The sequence below is a fragment of the Ictalurus punctatus genome, chromosome 13, assembly GCF_001660625.3.
Source record: "Ictalurus punctatus breed USDA103 chromosome 13, Coco_2.0, whole genome shotgun sequence".
In the NCBI taxonomy this organism is placed as follows: domain Eukaryota; kingdom Metazoa; phylum Chordata; class Actinopteri; order Siluriformes; family Ictaluridae; genus Ictalurus; species Ictalurus punctatus.
Window position 1 is genome coordinate 10,355,532 of NC_030428.2, and position 16,271 is coordinate 10,371,802.

A 16,271-nucleotide genomic window follows, 5' to 3' on the forward strand; every position below is an offset into this window, starting at 1 on the left:
GTGAGGGACACACACACGCACACACAGTATTTATTTACTAATGCTGTCCCCCCCCATTTATAATGAGAGCGTGCCTGTACTCCTTCTGAGAGACTAGGCCTATTTTCCAACTTTTCTTGACAGGGTTTTATTCAGGTTTTTGAAAATGTTCCAGTGGTCTGGGGCTGTGTATGTCTTGTAAGTGTTGTACAGCTTGCACCTGATGGACATCTTATTTCCATCTCATTAAAATAGCAATATGGTCTTACTAACATGGGGAGCTGAATTCATTTCCTTTGTCTTGAGACCTTTTTTTTTTCGAATGTTCGCAACCTGGTGATGTGTTTCTGGACGTCTATTTCCAGATGATTCTCTCTGTAATCCTATTTCTATACTCATTTTCACAAGGAAATTGGTTGGAGGAACAATTTCTCCTTCATTATAACTGTGCAGTCTTGAGCACTCTTCACTGATTGCTTTGCTCCCTAACTACACAGTGTTGTTTCAATCTGCCTTTTCATTGCAGGTTGAATAATCTTTCTGTGTTTGTGTGTGTGTGTGTAGATTAAGGTGGATGTGGAATCTACAGAGCTAGCTCTTGCCTTCCAGCTCAGTAATGGCTCGGAGGGTGACCTGAAGGTTCAGCCTCGGCAGCAGCCCGTCTTCGCCTTCCTGCCCCTGCGAAGCTTCGGCTTCCGCTTCATCGTCCAAGGTCTGACTTCGCTCCCATATTCCTTCACTCAGATTATATCGACTGCTGTTTACTGTAGTGTTGAAACAATGAAGTTGAAATAAGGCTACTTGGTATTTTGGATCAACATTTGGAGAAATGGTGCCATTGTTCTCCCAAGTGGTACAGCAGATAAGTGTTCACCCTATAGTCTAGAGACCGTGAGTTCGAATCCCGATGATGCCACAGCCGTCCGTGGTCAAGTGTCCAAGACAGCAAAATTGGCCATACTCTCTGGGTGGCAAAATTGACCTATCAGTCAGGGTGACACTAGCCAGTCTTGGGTATCTATGAGCTCATGTATGCAGAAGAGGGCAGATAGTGTGTTACACTGCCCTGTGATGCAGCACGAGCAGCAGTTCAAAAAGATGAGGAAGCATGTGATGGTCTTCACCCTCCCTGGTTGTTAGCTGTCGTATGATTAGGGGAGAGCAAGGTGATTGGTGGGAATCGGCGAAAACCAAAATTAGGGAGAAAATTGGTGGAGAATGTTGACATTTTGCACTTTCCTCTACTGGGAAAATTCATAGTCTATTTTTGTGGCCTGAAAATGTGAGTACCAAAAACAAATACAATCTGAATAAGACTAAAGTGGTGTGGCACGTGTTAAATACAGTTGCATCCTAAAGAATTATGGGTTTACTTATAATACAGTGTATTGATTATTTTTATAAGTTTATTTCTCACCAATTGGATGGCAGTAATGGACCATTCGTATACAGGCAGTAATGTAAATGAGAAAAAACGTCAATAGTGTCAATGTGTTATATGAGAAACTATGTAAAGCTGTGCTTCTTTTCCCGGTGTCTTTGCAGGAGATTTTGACATTCCTTCTTCTAGAGAGGATGTTGATAGAGACAGTTCCTGGAATCAGTGGCTCCGGTCTGAAATCCCCCAACTCTTCCTGCAAGCCATGGATGTTTTCAGTGTAAGCACAGAGTGGCATAGAATGTGACTATGGACTGTAATATATACCATACCATATATAGACGGCTGACAAATTAAAGGATAAACTGGTGGTTCTGTTATGCCTGTAGGGGGCATATATTTAGTCGGCATGGTTTGCATCCACTTGTCCCCTTAGTGTGAAGGGTCACTGCAAATCAATGAGTTCTTCTTACTGACTGATCACCTTTATCCTATATAACATATCTATCTTAATAGCAGTGACATTGTCACCATCCACATGACACAAGGGCTCACTGAGTCGTTTATCAAGGATGTAAATCAAATGCTGTGGCCTTCACAGTCATCATATTTCAGTCCATTTGAGGTGTTAGAGTCATATTTTAGACCGCGCTCTCCACCATCATCTTCAAAACACTAATTAAGAGACCTTGCCAAGGCACACTGAAGCTGTTCTGTTAGTTAACGGTGGCTCAACACCTTATGAACATGTTTTATTTTGTTTTTCTTTAATTTGTCACCCAATCTTTATATCATTAAAAACTCGAGAAAAAATAAATAAATAAATAAGGCAGTGGTGGCTTAGTGGTTAAGGGTCTGGGTTACTGTTCAGAAGGTCGGGGGTTCAAGCACCAGTACTGCCAAGCTGCCACTGTTGGGCCCTTGAGCAAGGCCCTTAACCCTCTCTGCTCCAGGGGCGTTGTATCATGGCTGAGCCTGCGCTCTGACCCCAACGTCCTGACATGCTGGGGTACGCGAAGAAAAGAATTTCACTGTACTGTGACCAATAAAGACTCATTAACATTATTATATATGTCACATGTCATTTGAAATTTGCATATGACTTGCAATGTTTCCTTAGATTTATATGATTAATGCACAACTGTTTTCAAAAACGTTACAGAGTCACCCCGAGTTTAATGGGCTGCAGGGACTCTGCCAATTCTTGCAGTATATCCCCCAGCCTAGTGAAATCCTGGACTTTTTCAACCCTGTGGCCAAACAGATCATCCAGCTGCTGAAGGGGAAACCCTGCCTTCCAGCCAAGATGGACAGCAGTGAGTCTGCACTGCATGCACTTTCACTCGAGCACTGTCTGAGTCTTCATGTTCGTATGCTTTAAGCATTTGAGAACAGAGGGCAGGATTGAAAATCCTTGCAGTTTCGCACCTGAGTAGGTGTCATAGATGTGAATCACACACAGAAGTTCACCGCTAGATAGATTTCAATTCAAAATGGCCTGCATGACTGAAAATAGATTAAATAAAAGTTTGCTTTTTAATTTTTTTTATTTTGGACTGGATTGCAAAAGAATTGCTTACTAAAAAAAAAAAATCTCTGGTGTTGCAGAGGGTAGAGTGGAGTTCAAGCTGCCTTCACAGGTGGCTGTGTGCCAGGACCCGCTGTTCCAGGACGTGATCGGAGGAGAGGAGCTGTGTAGGCACCTGAACCTGTCATACCTTCACCCTGCACTGCAGTCATCACTGTCATCTTCTCTTCTCACTGCTCTGGGTGTCCAGCGGCTGAAGGCTCCTAACATCACCACCGTCATCTGTGCAATGGCCAAGAGTCTCGCACAAGAGGGTGATATTCACTCAGGTATAACAGCTCATAGGGGCTGAGCGCCAGCTCTGTTGTATGTTTCGAATTTAAATGCGCACACAAAGAGAGTTTCTTTTTTTTTCTTCTTGAGTTCTGAGTATTGTTCCTCCAGATGCCAATCTGAAAAAGCTGGCCAAGCTGCTGGCATGTAATTTCCGTGCTCTGGAATCCGAATACAACGAGGTGGATAACCTCCTTCAGGCCCTCCGAGATGTTCCCATGATCCCTCTGGCAGATGGCCGTGTGGTGGCTCTCAGCACAGAGGGTGTTTTCTTTCCTCTCAGTGAGGAGACTCACAAAGGTACGACCAAAATAAGCTCACCATCCCATTCTAACCTGCACAGTCAATAGCAATTAAAATAATGACATGCTGCTTTGTTTCCTTGCTGGCTTCACTGCTGTTTCTGTAATCAGACTCATTTTAAGCACCTGTCTTTCAGCTCAACTTTATTTACATGCTACCATTAGTCTGGACTTTATCTGACTTCTCTACTTGATCAGAATTTTAAACACATTTGTGTAAATGTAGTGAATAAACAGATCCTGGATGAATTAAATGAGTAATCATGGACACTAGAGCAGTGGACGCAAGCATGACATTGGTGCTCATACCGTTCTACTTCTCCATGAGATGACATTGTTAACTGTATGTGTATTGGCTGTCAAATACAGTAAGTCCTGAAAGATGGTGTATTCTCAGGAAAAAGCAAGAGAGGTTTATAAAGAAGAAAGGTGGCAGGTCAGGCTGTGGCTAAAAGCAAAGACCAGATGAATTAAATATTAATGCTTGTGTTTAAGATCAGGCCAGCGTCACTGGAAGTGGGTCATAGACGCTCATGTGCAGTGAAAACCTCACCCCCTCATGCAACACCGTTTCATGTCTATTATCACAGGCCTGGATGCTCTGTACAAGGACCTGAGCATCGTGGAGCCGCGGCTGCTGGCGTGTCTGGATAAGTTGGGTAACTCTCAGGTGCGCGAGCTGCTCTGTAGGCTGCAGGTTCATGAGCTGGAGCCCAAAGTGGTGCTGCAGAAGCACATCTACCCCATACTGAAGAATGCTGCTTGGAAGGTCAGAACACATCCTGCACACTTATACAAGAGCATCATGCGATGGTCTGATTTGTTTGTGTTGCGAAACAGAGCGATGTCTCGGATTTTAGGACGTAATGCTTGTTCCAACGTTTAGGTAAGGAAGAAACCACAACAGGGTGTGCGGTTCTAGGAAAATAATGTTTTTGATTATTTTCCACTAACTGCACGTCCTGATGTGGTTTTTTTTTTTTTTGTGATGCACATGGCACAGAGCAACTCTACAGAAATCCAGATATAAAATTTGAACTTAAGTTTATCCTTAATGAGCTATGCAAACGCGATGGTGGCAGGGAAACACTCCCCGAGGTGACAAGAAGAAGAAGAGACGCATCGAAATTTTAATCCATTTATAAATCTATTGAATATTGTGTAAAGTCTGAGAAATAAGTCCACTTATATTAATAGCAGCTGTAAACAGTCATTCTCTCACCAGCTTCTCTCTTTTTTTTTTTACTTTCAAATAGCCTGACAAAAAAATGACGCTTGTCATGTTACCGAGACTCCGCAAAGCCTGTGTCGGAAAACTTAAACATACTTCTGACTGTTACAAGCACCGACACTGGAGACTCCTTCCAAAAAAGCTCATTAATATAAAATTTGCCTTGAAACGTTTACAGAAAAGTTTACGTTTTACGTTTACACCACCTTCTGACCAATCAGAATCAAGTATTCAACAGCGCTATAGTATATGCTTTTATAATGAACGTTGAAAATGTTAATAATTATTCATCTCTACTTCCAATCAAATACTGATATTAAGAATGAAGATATGAAAATGTGAATGTGAAGCAGAACATACATTAAGCTCAATTAACATTGACGTTATTATTATTATTATTAGTAGTAGTAGTAGTATTAATATTCACAATGCTTTCCATCCACAGGAAAAGTCGAAGGACATCACTGTCAGCTACCTGGTGTTTATCAAAGAGCATTCGCAGGAGCAAGACTACAGGGTGCTAAGGGAAGCTATCCCCGTACTCACCAACAAGGGTTTCCTCTGCCCCGGACAGAGCAAAGTGCAGTTCTCTGAAGATTACGGGAACATCGACCTACCCAACAAACTGCCTGGTAAATACCACAGCTTGTCAGCCTGTGTTTGTATGCCAAACAGTAATACTCCTACTCGTGCATATGGCACTATACATGATGAAACTGTTTGGCACTATATCCCTGACCATCTGTGAGTCATGGTTCACCCAACGCCATGTGTGTATTACTGTGGACGAAGCTTTTTTTTCCATCACACTTGCAAAAAAATAAATAAATAAAAATATGTTTAAAAGAGAAAGATGACCATATTCTAAAATAATTGTCAGAAATTTCATCTAGGTACTGTAATCTATAGTATATTCACAGCACAAGACCCACACACTATTAAAAAGCTACATGATCAAATTTCTGAAGCAAATTAAAACAGTGGCTTTTTTGGACACGAGCCAAATGCAGATAGAACCTTACTGTTCTGGGGTTTTTTCTGGCTGTTTCTTATTAGGCTCAATCTCTCTCCGTCTAAAAGAATGAGATCTTTACAGTATTACTCAGTAAGGAGAGACATTTTTGTGTCCATTAAGGCGACATTATAATCGTATATGCATTTCAGTCCGGTTTTCATTTTCTGAACGTACTCTCACAGTGAAACTGTTCCAGACTATGGCGGATAGAACCGTATGATCCTGAGGTCATGATCTATAAGAACAGTTTATGAAAAATAATTCATTAGAAATGGGAGAGCATGGATGTTGGATGGATGTGTAAAAGCTTGGACCTGACTACATCTTGCTGTCCTCGTTTGTTTTTCTCGCTCCCATTCCATCTTCCTCTCTACCTCTCCGTCTCAGGTGTGGACTGGGTGCTGCTGGATTCATGCTACCTACGTGATGGAGATCTATCAGGATGGAGGGATTTCTTAACTGACCTCGGAGTGAGGGATCTTCTCATTTTTAGGAAAGAGAAACGCACCCTAAGAGACACAGAGCTGGTAAGAGGTCCAACCTGTTTAGCATGCCAGGGCGTTATTCCCTGTGTCCCAGGCCCCAGCATGTTGTTGAACGTTCTGAGGCAGCCAAATGAAGTAGTCCAGCAATCCAAAGATGTAGCCACGTGACTGTCACAGGGTGGCAGCTTCCACCTTTAATAATTCATCCTTTTGATCTCATGTTGATTGAAATCATTATTGTAGGTAGTTTGCTTAAACCCCAGAGCTCAAGAGTATTAAGAACTACAGAGCAGCGATTACTAGGTCATTATGTTCATTCATTCATTATGCAGCCAAGTCGTCAAATTTTCTGTAAATGCAGCCATATCTTACATTAAAAAAACAGTGAGGTTTGTCATCATAGGAAAATAATGAATGGCGGAGTGGTGTAATGAACACAAAGTTGATTATTTTCCAAAGTGTTTTATTCCTCTTGTACCACAGCAATTTACCATTTTTTAAATTTATATATGGAGTGTAGTTTTCTTTCTTTTAAAATAGAAGGGTTTTCATTTCCAGACTTTCCCACATAAAATCATGCATGGTACTGTATAGCGTGGACAATTTTACGGTCATGTATTCATGAAGGTAAACTGCTTTATGTCAGCCTACAGCACAGATCTAAGTAATCGCAGAGCAGTGATTAGTTACCCATAGAGCATTGCCAGACCTTTTGGTGATCAAACGAGGAATTAACTACACCTATCAATAAGCACGGATGTAATCCATTCATTACTCCCTCGGCATGTGTTAAACAAATGATTGTCCCGGTGTTTCTGAAACCCAGATGAGTTGTTCTCATTTGCTATAGTAATGTGTGTTTAGCAGGGATGACACTGGGAGAGTTGAAATGCCAGCAGAAATTATAGTATTCAGAGACATGCTGGATTTGCAGCGCTCGTGCGTCTGACCTACATTTCTGCAATTTGCTACGCTGCTTTGAAAAGAGCTTTAAGTGAGATTCTCTTCTGCATGCAAGTCAGTGTGAAATTGCTGCTTGCAGTGAGGAACCCATTCAGTGCTGTAACTGGAATGAAGGCTTCCTTAACACCTTAAATTCTTTTGTCGTTGCCTTATGGACTTTCTTTCCAGTCACATTCCCATACTGCTTTATTTAACTGCATCTGGAGCCCTAATAATGAAAACTAATATACAGAGTGTCCCAAAAGTCTCCGTACACAGGGCACTATGTTTACCAGCATAAAAAGTGTTCATTTCCCCTATGTATGAAGACGCCCTGTATTGGGACACGCTGTATTAGTAGAGAAATTTTATTCCGAAGGTCCCTTTTGAGTCGCAGTAGTGGGTAAATGTGAAAGTACATTTAGGTTCAAGGTGCTGTCTCATAACAGCAAATTAAAAAATGTATAAACGTATAAAAATATGATCTTTAATAAAGAATAATCCAAAAGCAGATGTACAAAAAAATACAAAAACTTTAACCCATTGAAATGTCAATATATTCTAGATAATATATGTTGTGTATATAATATATGTTGTTTGTGTGTGTGTGTGTGTATATATATATATATATATATATATATATATATATATATATATATATATATATATACACACATACAATTTGGTACAGCCTATACTACTTGGATAACATGTACAAATGTCATACTGTAAGAATTATACCACCAAAACAACCAGGATTATTATTTTTATTCTTTTATTTTTTGCAAACTGTATATTTTGCTGTTACAGTTACATTCTCTGATTTTATTTCTGTATATGTAGACGAAGTTCTCTTGAGTTATGTTTCATTTTTGTTTCATTTTTTTCATTTACATTATATTTTTTATTACTTATTGTTGTTTTTTTTAATACATTGTTTTGGTGTATCTGTGTTTGTAAGGACATTAATCGAGAAATTTCTGTAAGTTTTTATTAAACCAATTTGTTGCACTATTCTCTAATAATTTTGCTAAAAAAAATTTTTTATTATCTTTATTTTTACCTCCTTCCATCTTCTGTCATTTGTCAAGGCATCGAGCCCATGGGCAGCGGAGGCAGAGCTGTGGCCCAAAACTGCAGATCGACTGTATGTCGTAGAGGATCAGCAGTGTGAAGAGCTTTACTCACTCATAACGGCAGATCAGCTTCCCCATAATATCCAACTGCAGCAAAGACGAGCTCTGATCAACCTGCTGGAGAACAACTGGGACACGGGGTATGTCATATACACACACACACACACACACGAACATCTTCATAGTGTAGGATTACACAATGCTCTTCCTCACATAAGATTCTCATCACGCTTCCTCTATAAAAGACCTGTCTGTCAATCTGCAGCTGACTGTGAAGCAAAGCCTTTCGTCTAGCCGTTCGTCTTGTGGTCAGTCTGTTATTTCAGTCTCATATCTTTTTCCTTTCCAACCGTCTCTAGTCTATGTCCCTAAAATCTGATGGCCTGTATTCTGTGTAGAAACACGCTGAAATGCAGGTGGCTGGATGTTAATGGGGTCATTGTCACTGTATTATCCCTTTTGATCACATAAGCTTAGTTACAATGCAAATACTAGAGCTCCTTGTCTGGGTCAGGGTGTGAAGCTCGCTGGATTTGTGCAATTTATTTAATGCATCCTTGTTTTTAGGTTTATTGTTGCATAAGCCAAATCTGGCCAGGGCTAACTGTGATAGAACTGGAGTTCATACAGTATTCAGAGTGATGATCCTTGGAGAGAAAGGTTGGGAAGGTTCAGATTCACATGCCACAACATACTGCTGGTGTAAGAACAGAGTATCGTTTTAAAGGAATAGTACACTGTTTTTTTGTTTTGTTTTGGTTTTTTTTAAAATCCTAATGTATAGTGTGATGACCATTGCCTTTGCTGATTCTTTTGTCTTGCATTGGGAATCTAAGGGCAGTTGTTGAATTCCATCAATAAACTTTATGACTATAAAACATCCATCCATCCATTTTTTCAAACTGCTTATCCTACACAGAGACTATCCGAGGGAGCTTGGGGTACAATGTGGGGGACACCCTGTACAAGGTGCCAACCCATTGCAGGGCAATATAAGCTTATAATGCATGCCTTTGGACTTTGGGAGTACCCAGAGGAAACCCCCAAAGCACAGGCAAGCTCAGTGCACACAGGGCGGAGGCGGGATTTGAACCCCTTACCCCAGAGGTGTGAGGCAAACGTGCTAACCACTAAGCCTCTGGGCCCTTCTACTATAAAACATAAATGGAAAAATTACAACCGTTGCACTTAAATGTCTTAGAATTAGACAGACACTCTGCTCACTGTATTTTTAACACATCCACAAATTCATCCCTCTGAAAAAGTAGTCCTGTTTCTGAACGGATGCACGATACAGATTTAAAGCTTCATTTACCTTTGACTTCACGTACGCATGTGTTGATTCCCCTTTAACAGGCTTCCATTATGAGAGCGTTTCAAATAAATAGATTCTCTATGCTTCGTTTAGAAATCCTTCTCTGTGGTCACTGTTTGCGTGCTACATACGTGGTAGATAGAGATTAGGTTGAGAAATACTGGAACATTCTTTTACGACGGTTTCAACCCATTTAGGTTTCACGAACTGCTCCAACTCTTCATAACTGCCTTTGTGGAATTGTCAGTGCTGCTAGTCATTAAGGGTAATGACCAGGCACAACAACAGGTCTGGGATTCACTGTCTCATTGTGCCAGCTCGCGCATCACCTCTTGGCCTCTCTGTGCTGCAGGATATGAGTCATCAAGCCATCCGAGCAGGACGAAACAGAGCAATGTTTTCTTATACCCCACAAATCTTCATCAAATATCTCATCAAGCAGATACTGGAAAGGAAAAGTTCTCTCTTGTGCCCTATATCCTGCGTTGCATCATATACTCGGTTGCTTGAATGGCTACATAAAAAAAATACAACACAACGGGGCGTGTGGTAACAGTAAATCACCCGTGGGATGTTGGGGTGAGTTACGGTTACCACCATGAAGTTGATTATTTGCCGATAACCGTACATCCTGAATTGTTTTATTCCTGTTATAACAGTAATTTAGGCTGATTGGCATCCATAAATTGTCCATAGTGTGACTGTTTTGCGATTGTGCTCTGTGATGGGTTGCTATCCATCCAGGGTGTCCTCTGCCTTGTGCCCCGAGTCCCCTGGGATAGGCTCCATGCTCCCGTGTGATCTTGTGTAGGACAGACGGTACAGAATATGGATGGATGGGTGGATTAAATGTCCATCTATCCATTCAGGGTCATAGGGGGAGCCTGGAGCCTATCCCACGGCAACGGGGAAACCGTGGACAGGATGCCAACCCGTCGCAGGGCACAATTTCGTACACATTCAGACACTATGGACAATTTGGAAATGCCAATCAGCCTACAACGCATGTCTTTGTACTGGGGGAGGAAACAGAGGTGGGATGCGAACCCTAAACTCCGGACGTGCGAGGCAAACATGCTTATCACTTACAGCTATAAACTATTCCTTTTCCTCTTAAAGTAAATTATTCATTCATTTTGAGTAACTGCTTTTATCCTGGTCAGGGTCATGGTTGGTCCAGAGCTTATCCCTGGGACACTGGGCACAATGTTGGAGAATTCACACCTGAAGGAACGCCAGTCCATCACTCTGTTGAAGTTAATAAGACAGAAAGAAAATGCAGCTTTAAATGTGACTGAGAAACCATAAAGCACTCTGTCCTGAGGACTTTCTTTGGTCTGAAAACATAACGGATCAGCCTGACCTTGGCTGACCTTGGCAAAGAGCTGACGCCACTAACCAATCAAAAACCAAGAAAGGCTTTAAAGGACATACATGCATGTTTTCTGTGTTTTCAGAGAGAAGTATGCTCAGTACCTCAGTGCTCAAGTGCTGGACAGCCAGGGCGGCACCCTAAGAGATGTCAAGTCCTCGTTTTACCACCACCTCACCCAGTTGGCATGGGTGCCTGCCTGCAAGCCCACACAGGACGGGAGAGGCATCATAGAGAATTTGATTCCAAACAAGGTGTATCTCTCTTCTGAGAAAGTGCACAGTCTCTTGGGCTCCCACGTCTATTACGTCAATCTGGATCCCAGCGAATTCTCCAGAGCTGTAGGTAAGCAAGTGTCGACACATCCTTCCGCTGTCCGAGTAAGAAAATGGACCGGATATGAGAGTATTTCCTAGAGGGTTGTCTTTTTCCAATTGGAAGATTAATGAGGACTGTTCTAACTGTGGTATGTGTACAGGGATGAAACACACTGTTCAGGTGGATGAGATGGTCAACTACCTGAAGCGCTGGTGTACGAAGGAGTCTGACGGTAACGAGGTCGAAGGAGCCGATTTCACCACCACCGTGCAGCACATCCACTCTGTGTACCGCTACTTGCAAGCAGAGTGCTCCTTCGCACAGCTTCGAGAGCTCTTCCAGCACTCACCCGCTGTCTTCATAGAGTATGAAAGGTCAGAGAGCAAGAACTATACTATCAGGAAGCACACTTTCTTTCTTCTGGGATAAAAAAACAAAAACAAACAAATGTAATGATATTAGAAGTGATACAATGGATAAAAGAAGTGTAAGCTAGCCTCCAAAAGCTAACGTTCTAACTAGTTCTCTTGTATACGTCTTCAGGAAGGACGAGTGGTCCTCAGGACGCTTCTACCATCTCAAGGACGTGTGCTGGCGAGATCCAACAGATATGTTTGTCAGATACAAGGAGCTGATCCGCAAGCCAGACAGCGGGGTCCAGGAACCTAAAGTACTGGCTCCATTTTATAGCAAATTGCCGGAAATGCAAGAACTGTTTAAGGTAGGCGTTTAGTTTTAGATTTGTGCAGTTGCTGTGTGAAAGAACTGAAACTGTCGCGTCTTGTTTATTCGCATTTTGAGCGAAAGCTCTCCGTGTCTTGTTTTTTTATAGTCTTTGAATGTGGAGCCGTGTCCGTCCATGAAGCAGTATGTGGACCTTTTGGAGGTTGTATGTGAATCATCGACACCCACAGGAGAGGTGCTTCAGGATATCTCCATCTTTTTTGCCAGACTGGGTGGGTGTTTTTATGTCGCAATCACACTAAAACCGTATCAGAGTGACTACGGCTTTACAGAACGCTGATGTCTTGTCTTTGGTTCTTTTTAACAAAAGCCGAAAAATGTAAAAAACCTACGCACACGGAGCAAGAGCAAGGTATCGAATTGAACCAGCACTACTGCAAAACGCTGAAAGGTTCGAGCATGCTAATGATATTTTATTCCATTTCATTTGTGATGTTTAATGCTGTGTCCACTCAAGCTTAAAGCAATTGAGATGACTGCTTGCTTGGTATCATTTCTGGCAGATATGGTGTCTTGTATGAAGGTGTTTCCTACCAAGAAACAGGGTTGGGTCACACTGGCCCGGAAACCTATGATAGCAGACAACCCAAGCCTGGAGAAGATCTTCAAATCTTACACAGAAGTTTGCCTACTCAACCTGCCCTCGCCTCAGAAGAAAGCAGCCAGCAGACAAGCGAAACCAAAAGGTAGTCCACTGACGTAGCGAATATTTGTTTAAGGTGCGGTATGTCATTTTTATATCGATCCGAAAGTATAATAAATACTGGGAACGAATTGTATTTCCCAAAGGCAAGCAACACGAGGAGAAGCTGGCCTTCAATGAGAGAGACCGAGACCTGTTCCTGGAGATCTGTGATGTGAAGAAGCTGTCGCAGTGTGTCACCACCGAACCCCAGACGGAGAACTACAGGCCGTGTCCAGCTATGCAGAACCTGGTGCGTGACCTCATCCCGTACATCCAGAGGTTCATCTACCACCACGATGAGCTCGGAGAAATCTACGAAGACCTGAAAGAGAGTGGAATTGCCCAGGAGATCAAGTCACTGAGCTTCGGTCAGGTAAGCATGTGCCCTTCTTGTCCATAACCTCCTAGATTCAATATTTGCCATTCCTGGCTTGGCTGCAGTGCCTGCTGAGTCATTGCTGGCTATTGCATCATGCCCTTTTAGTGGAGGACTGAAGAGAGCCTAAAGAGAGGATTGTTGTTTTTTTTTGTTTTGTTTTGTTTTGTTTTCACAGGTGGGAAAGCTGTACACTTATTACCGTCTGGAAAGGCCAGATGAGATCCCCATTGTAGAGAGCGAGGACATCATCTGTCTTCTGAAAGACCGGAAAGAGTTGTACATTCAGAAAGACCATCTGTCATCCAAAATGGCCATCTGCAGGTATTTTGTCTAGTGCCCTGATTATACAAGGCCACGTAACACACTGTCTTTAACGAGACCGGAACTCGTGTTTGTGGTTAAGGTGTTACTGTGCTGCTCTGATTGCAGAGAGCTGGTGAAACTGTTCACCACTGAGAAGAGCTTCGTGGAGGAACTGAAACACTTTCTCGAGGAACTTGTTATCCGCATCAATGTAAGCACTTTCACCACACTCCCATGTAGGACTCTTTGCTGAAATCATTCGTGTTTACTTTGTGTGAATTTCCTGATAGAATTGAGATGTTATTGATGTTCAACAGTCCTGGCTCTTCCTTAGCTTCTTCATCTTTGTTAGTACAACTAGACCTTATACTGTACTTCAGGCACCATCACAGTTACAGTTGAAGTCATATTTATTTAAATAATAATAATAATAATAATAATAATAGAGATCATAAAAACTGCATTTATTTTTTTTTATTTAGTCCTACCCTGGATGAGTTGTTTCACATTACAGATGTTTACATATAGTCTACACAATAATAACTGAATTTACACAAATGAACCAGTTTAACAGTTTACACACGCTTGATTATTAATCCCGTGTGTCGTCACCTGGATGATCAGCGACTGTGTTTATGTTTCGTGAGAGTTCTTCACGAGTACCTCGTTTGTCCCGAGAAGTTAAACCGCCCCACTGTTCTTCAGAAGAATCCTCCAGGTCCGGCACATTCTTTACTTTTCCAGCATCTTCTCCATATTGTACCCCTTTCCAATAGTGGGGGTGGGTGGTGGGGGTGTAAACTTTTCAGCAGGCTGATCGGTGTAAATTGTTATTATTTTGTCTTCTGGGAAACATGTAACGATCTTATGTAGCTTCCGAAGGTTGTACTAAATGAAAACTTTAAACAAAATAATAACAATTTACACGCAATCCTCCTGTTCAGAATTTGACGTCAACGTCTGGTATGTGAAATAGCGTATTCAGGGCAGTACTAAATAAAAAACTACATGCAATTTTTATCGTCCCTTTTTTTAAAAATCTTTTTTTAATGATTAACATTAACAAGGCGTATGTAAACTTGTGAGCTCATCTGTACACACAGCCACTCGGATATAATCAGACTAACTATCACCAAAACCTGGTTTCTGGTTAACTCGAGTAGGTAGCAAACCTAGAAGGTCATTTTTGCCCCATAATGGCGAGCCTCTGATTTCCCAGACCCGAAGGAATGTTTTTCCTTAACTGGATGTCTGGCTCCTCAGTACACAGGTGATTCATAGCAGCTGTGGCTCCAGAGAGGCTCTGCAGTAGTGGGTCATATCTCTGGGGGATGCGTCATAGTCACCTGGCAACTGGAACTGATGCGCTGATCGAACACGCCTAAAGACGTTCTAATTATCGCATCAGGAGGCCAGAGAAGGAAATGTCTGGAGGAGATAACTTAATGTGACTGAGCGTGAATCATAGCATGACATGCTTATTGCCTCCTCCTTGTTCACAGCAGCGATCTGGCAGTCTAATATATCAGATTTATTTTCGCATTCGAGTTTGGGAAAAAAAACTTTCGACCTGGAAAACGACTGTAATCCCGTTTTGTTTTCACCTAGGATACGGATTCTTTGAAAAAACTACTGGATAGTAAAGACATTCAGGAGCTTCCTCGGGATGAAGAGCGATGGGAGGTTCCGGCACCGCTGGAGACACCTGAACCCAAGAGTAAGCTCCGGGCCTGGATGTGAATATCAGCTGTAGGGTAGTGAAGCAGGATCACATGCTCCGCTGATGTTTTATGTGCTTTTGAAGTCTCGCATGCGGCACATTTGCAGCCCTGATATGCACCGCTGCTTTAATCTCAGCGCCGTTCTGTTTCCAGTGCTCTGTTATTTTCCTTCGTCTTCTATTCGTGTGTTGCGCGCACATGGACGCACAGGCTGTGTGGCGTGCTCATATGCTAATAGGGATTTGTTCGGTGCAGTGCTCACTGACATGAAAGAGCAGCTGTTACCAGGGCTGCGGGAGTGCAGAGGAAGGAGGGAATCATCCCTCGCTCATCCTTTCCTCCAGACAGGAATCAATAGCCATCACATGCATGCATACACACACACATATATATATATCAAAAGTTTAGACACACTCATTCTTCATTTTTATTTTTTCCCCCACATTTTAGAATAATAATAAAATCTTAAGACTCTGGAGGAACACACATGGAACTATGGGAATTATGTTGTGATATAAAATCCAAAATAAATCAAAATAATTTAGTATTTAAGCATCTTCAAAGTGGACACGCTTTTTGCCTAGAATTTCCAGAAATGTATTCTTGGCATTTTCTCAACCGATTTCTTGAGGAATCTCCCTGAGATGCTTTTTAAACAGTATTAAAGGAGTTCCCGCCTACGCTGGACACTTACTGGCTGCCTTTCGGTAATATTTCGCTCCGAGTCATCCGTTTAAACAAATATTTTTTGTAAATAAAATGTTAGTTTTCTAATAAAAGACATGAATATGTTGGCACAGTTATGTATTTGTCTACAGCACCGATTTCAAACAATCATATACCTTCCAAAATTTTCACCGGTAATGTGTATGTATGTGTGTATATATATATATATATATATATATATATATATATCTATTTATCTATCTATCTATCTATATATATAGATAGATAGATAGATAGATAGATAGATAGATATTCCATTACGCTAACCATGTTTAAGTGAAGGACAGAGTTATAATATAATAATAATAATAATAATAATAATAATAATAATCTTATGATAAGCTCATTTTCACTTTAACACAGAATACTGCTGCCTAGT

The 16,271-nt window shown here is 41.6% G+C and overlaps 1 protein-coding gene across 3 annotated transcripts in view; it reads left to right on the forward strand.

The window, feature by feature from the left end:
- The window catches only part of wu:fj29h11 (uncharacterized), a 45,323-nt gene that overhangs the window by 25,017 nt on the left and 4,035 nt on the right, over positions 1 to 16,271 (forward strand). For all 3 annotated transcript variants that reach the window (XM_053684858.1, XM_053684859.1, XM_017483221.2), the window contains 19 exons: positions 544 to 691; positions 1,525 to 1,637; positions 2,520 to 2,673; positions 2,966 to 3,214; positions 3,330 to 3,518; positions 4,111 to 4,289; positions 5,197 to 5,383; positions 6,154 to 6,293; positions 8,285 to 8,469; positions 11,102 to 11,361; positions 11,495 to 11,708; positions 11,878 to 12,055; positions 12,167 to 12,290; positions 12,389 to 12,469; positions 12,582 to 12,764; positions 12,868 to 13,136; positions 13,318 to 13,463; positions 13,572 to 13,656; positions 15,054 to 15,162. In XM_053684858.1, coding sequence (XP_053540833.1) covers positions 544 to 691; positions 1,525 to 1,637; positions 2,520 to 2,673; positions 2,966 to 3,214; positions 3,330 to 3,518; positions 4,111 to 4,289; positions 5,197 to 5,383; positions 6,154 to 6,293; positions 8,285 to 8,469; positions 11,102 to 11,361; positions 11,495 to 11,708; positions 11,878 to 12,055; positions 12,167 to 12,290; positions 12,389 to 12,469; positions 12,582 to 12,764; positions 12,868 to 13,136; positions 13,318 to 13,463; positions 13,572 to 13,656; positions 15,054 to 15,162 — 3,193 coding nt within the window. The remainder of the gene's footprint in view (positions 1 to 543; positions 692 to 1,524; positions 1,638 to 2,519; positions 2,674 to 2,965; positions 3,215 to 3,329; positions 3,519 to 4,110; positions 4,290 to 5,196; positions 5,384 to 6,153; positions 6,294 to 8,284; positions 8,470 to 11,101; positions 11,362 to 11,494; positions 11,709 to 11,877; positions 12,056 to 12,166; positions 12,291 to 12,388; positions 12,470 to 12,581; positions 12,765 to 12,867; positions 13,137 to 13,317; positions 13,464 to 13,571; positions 13,657 to 15,053; positions 15,163 to 16,271) is intronic.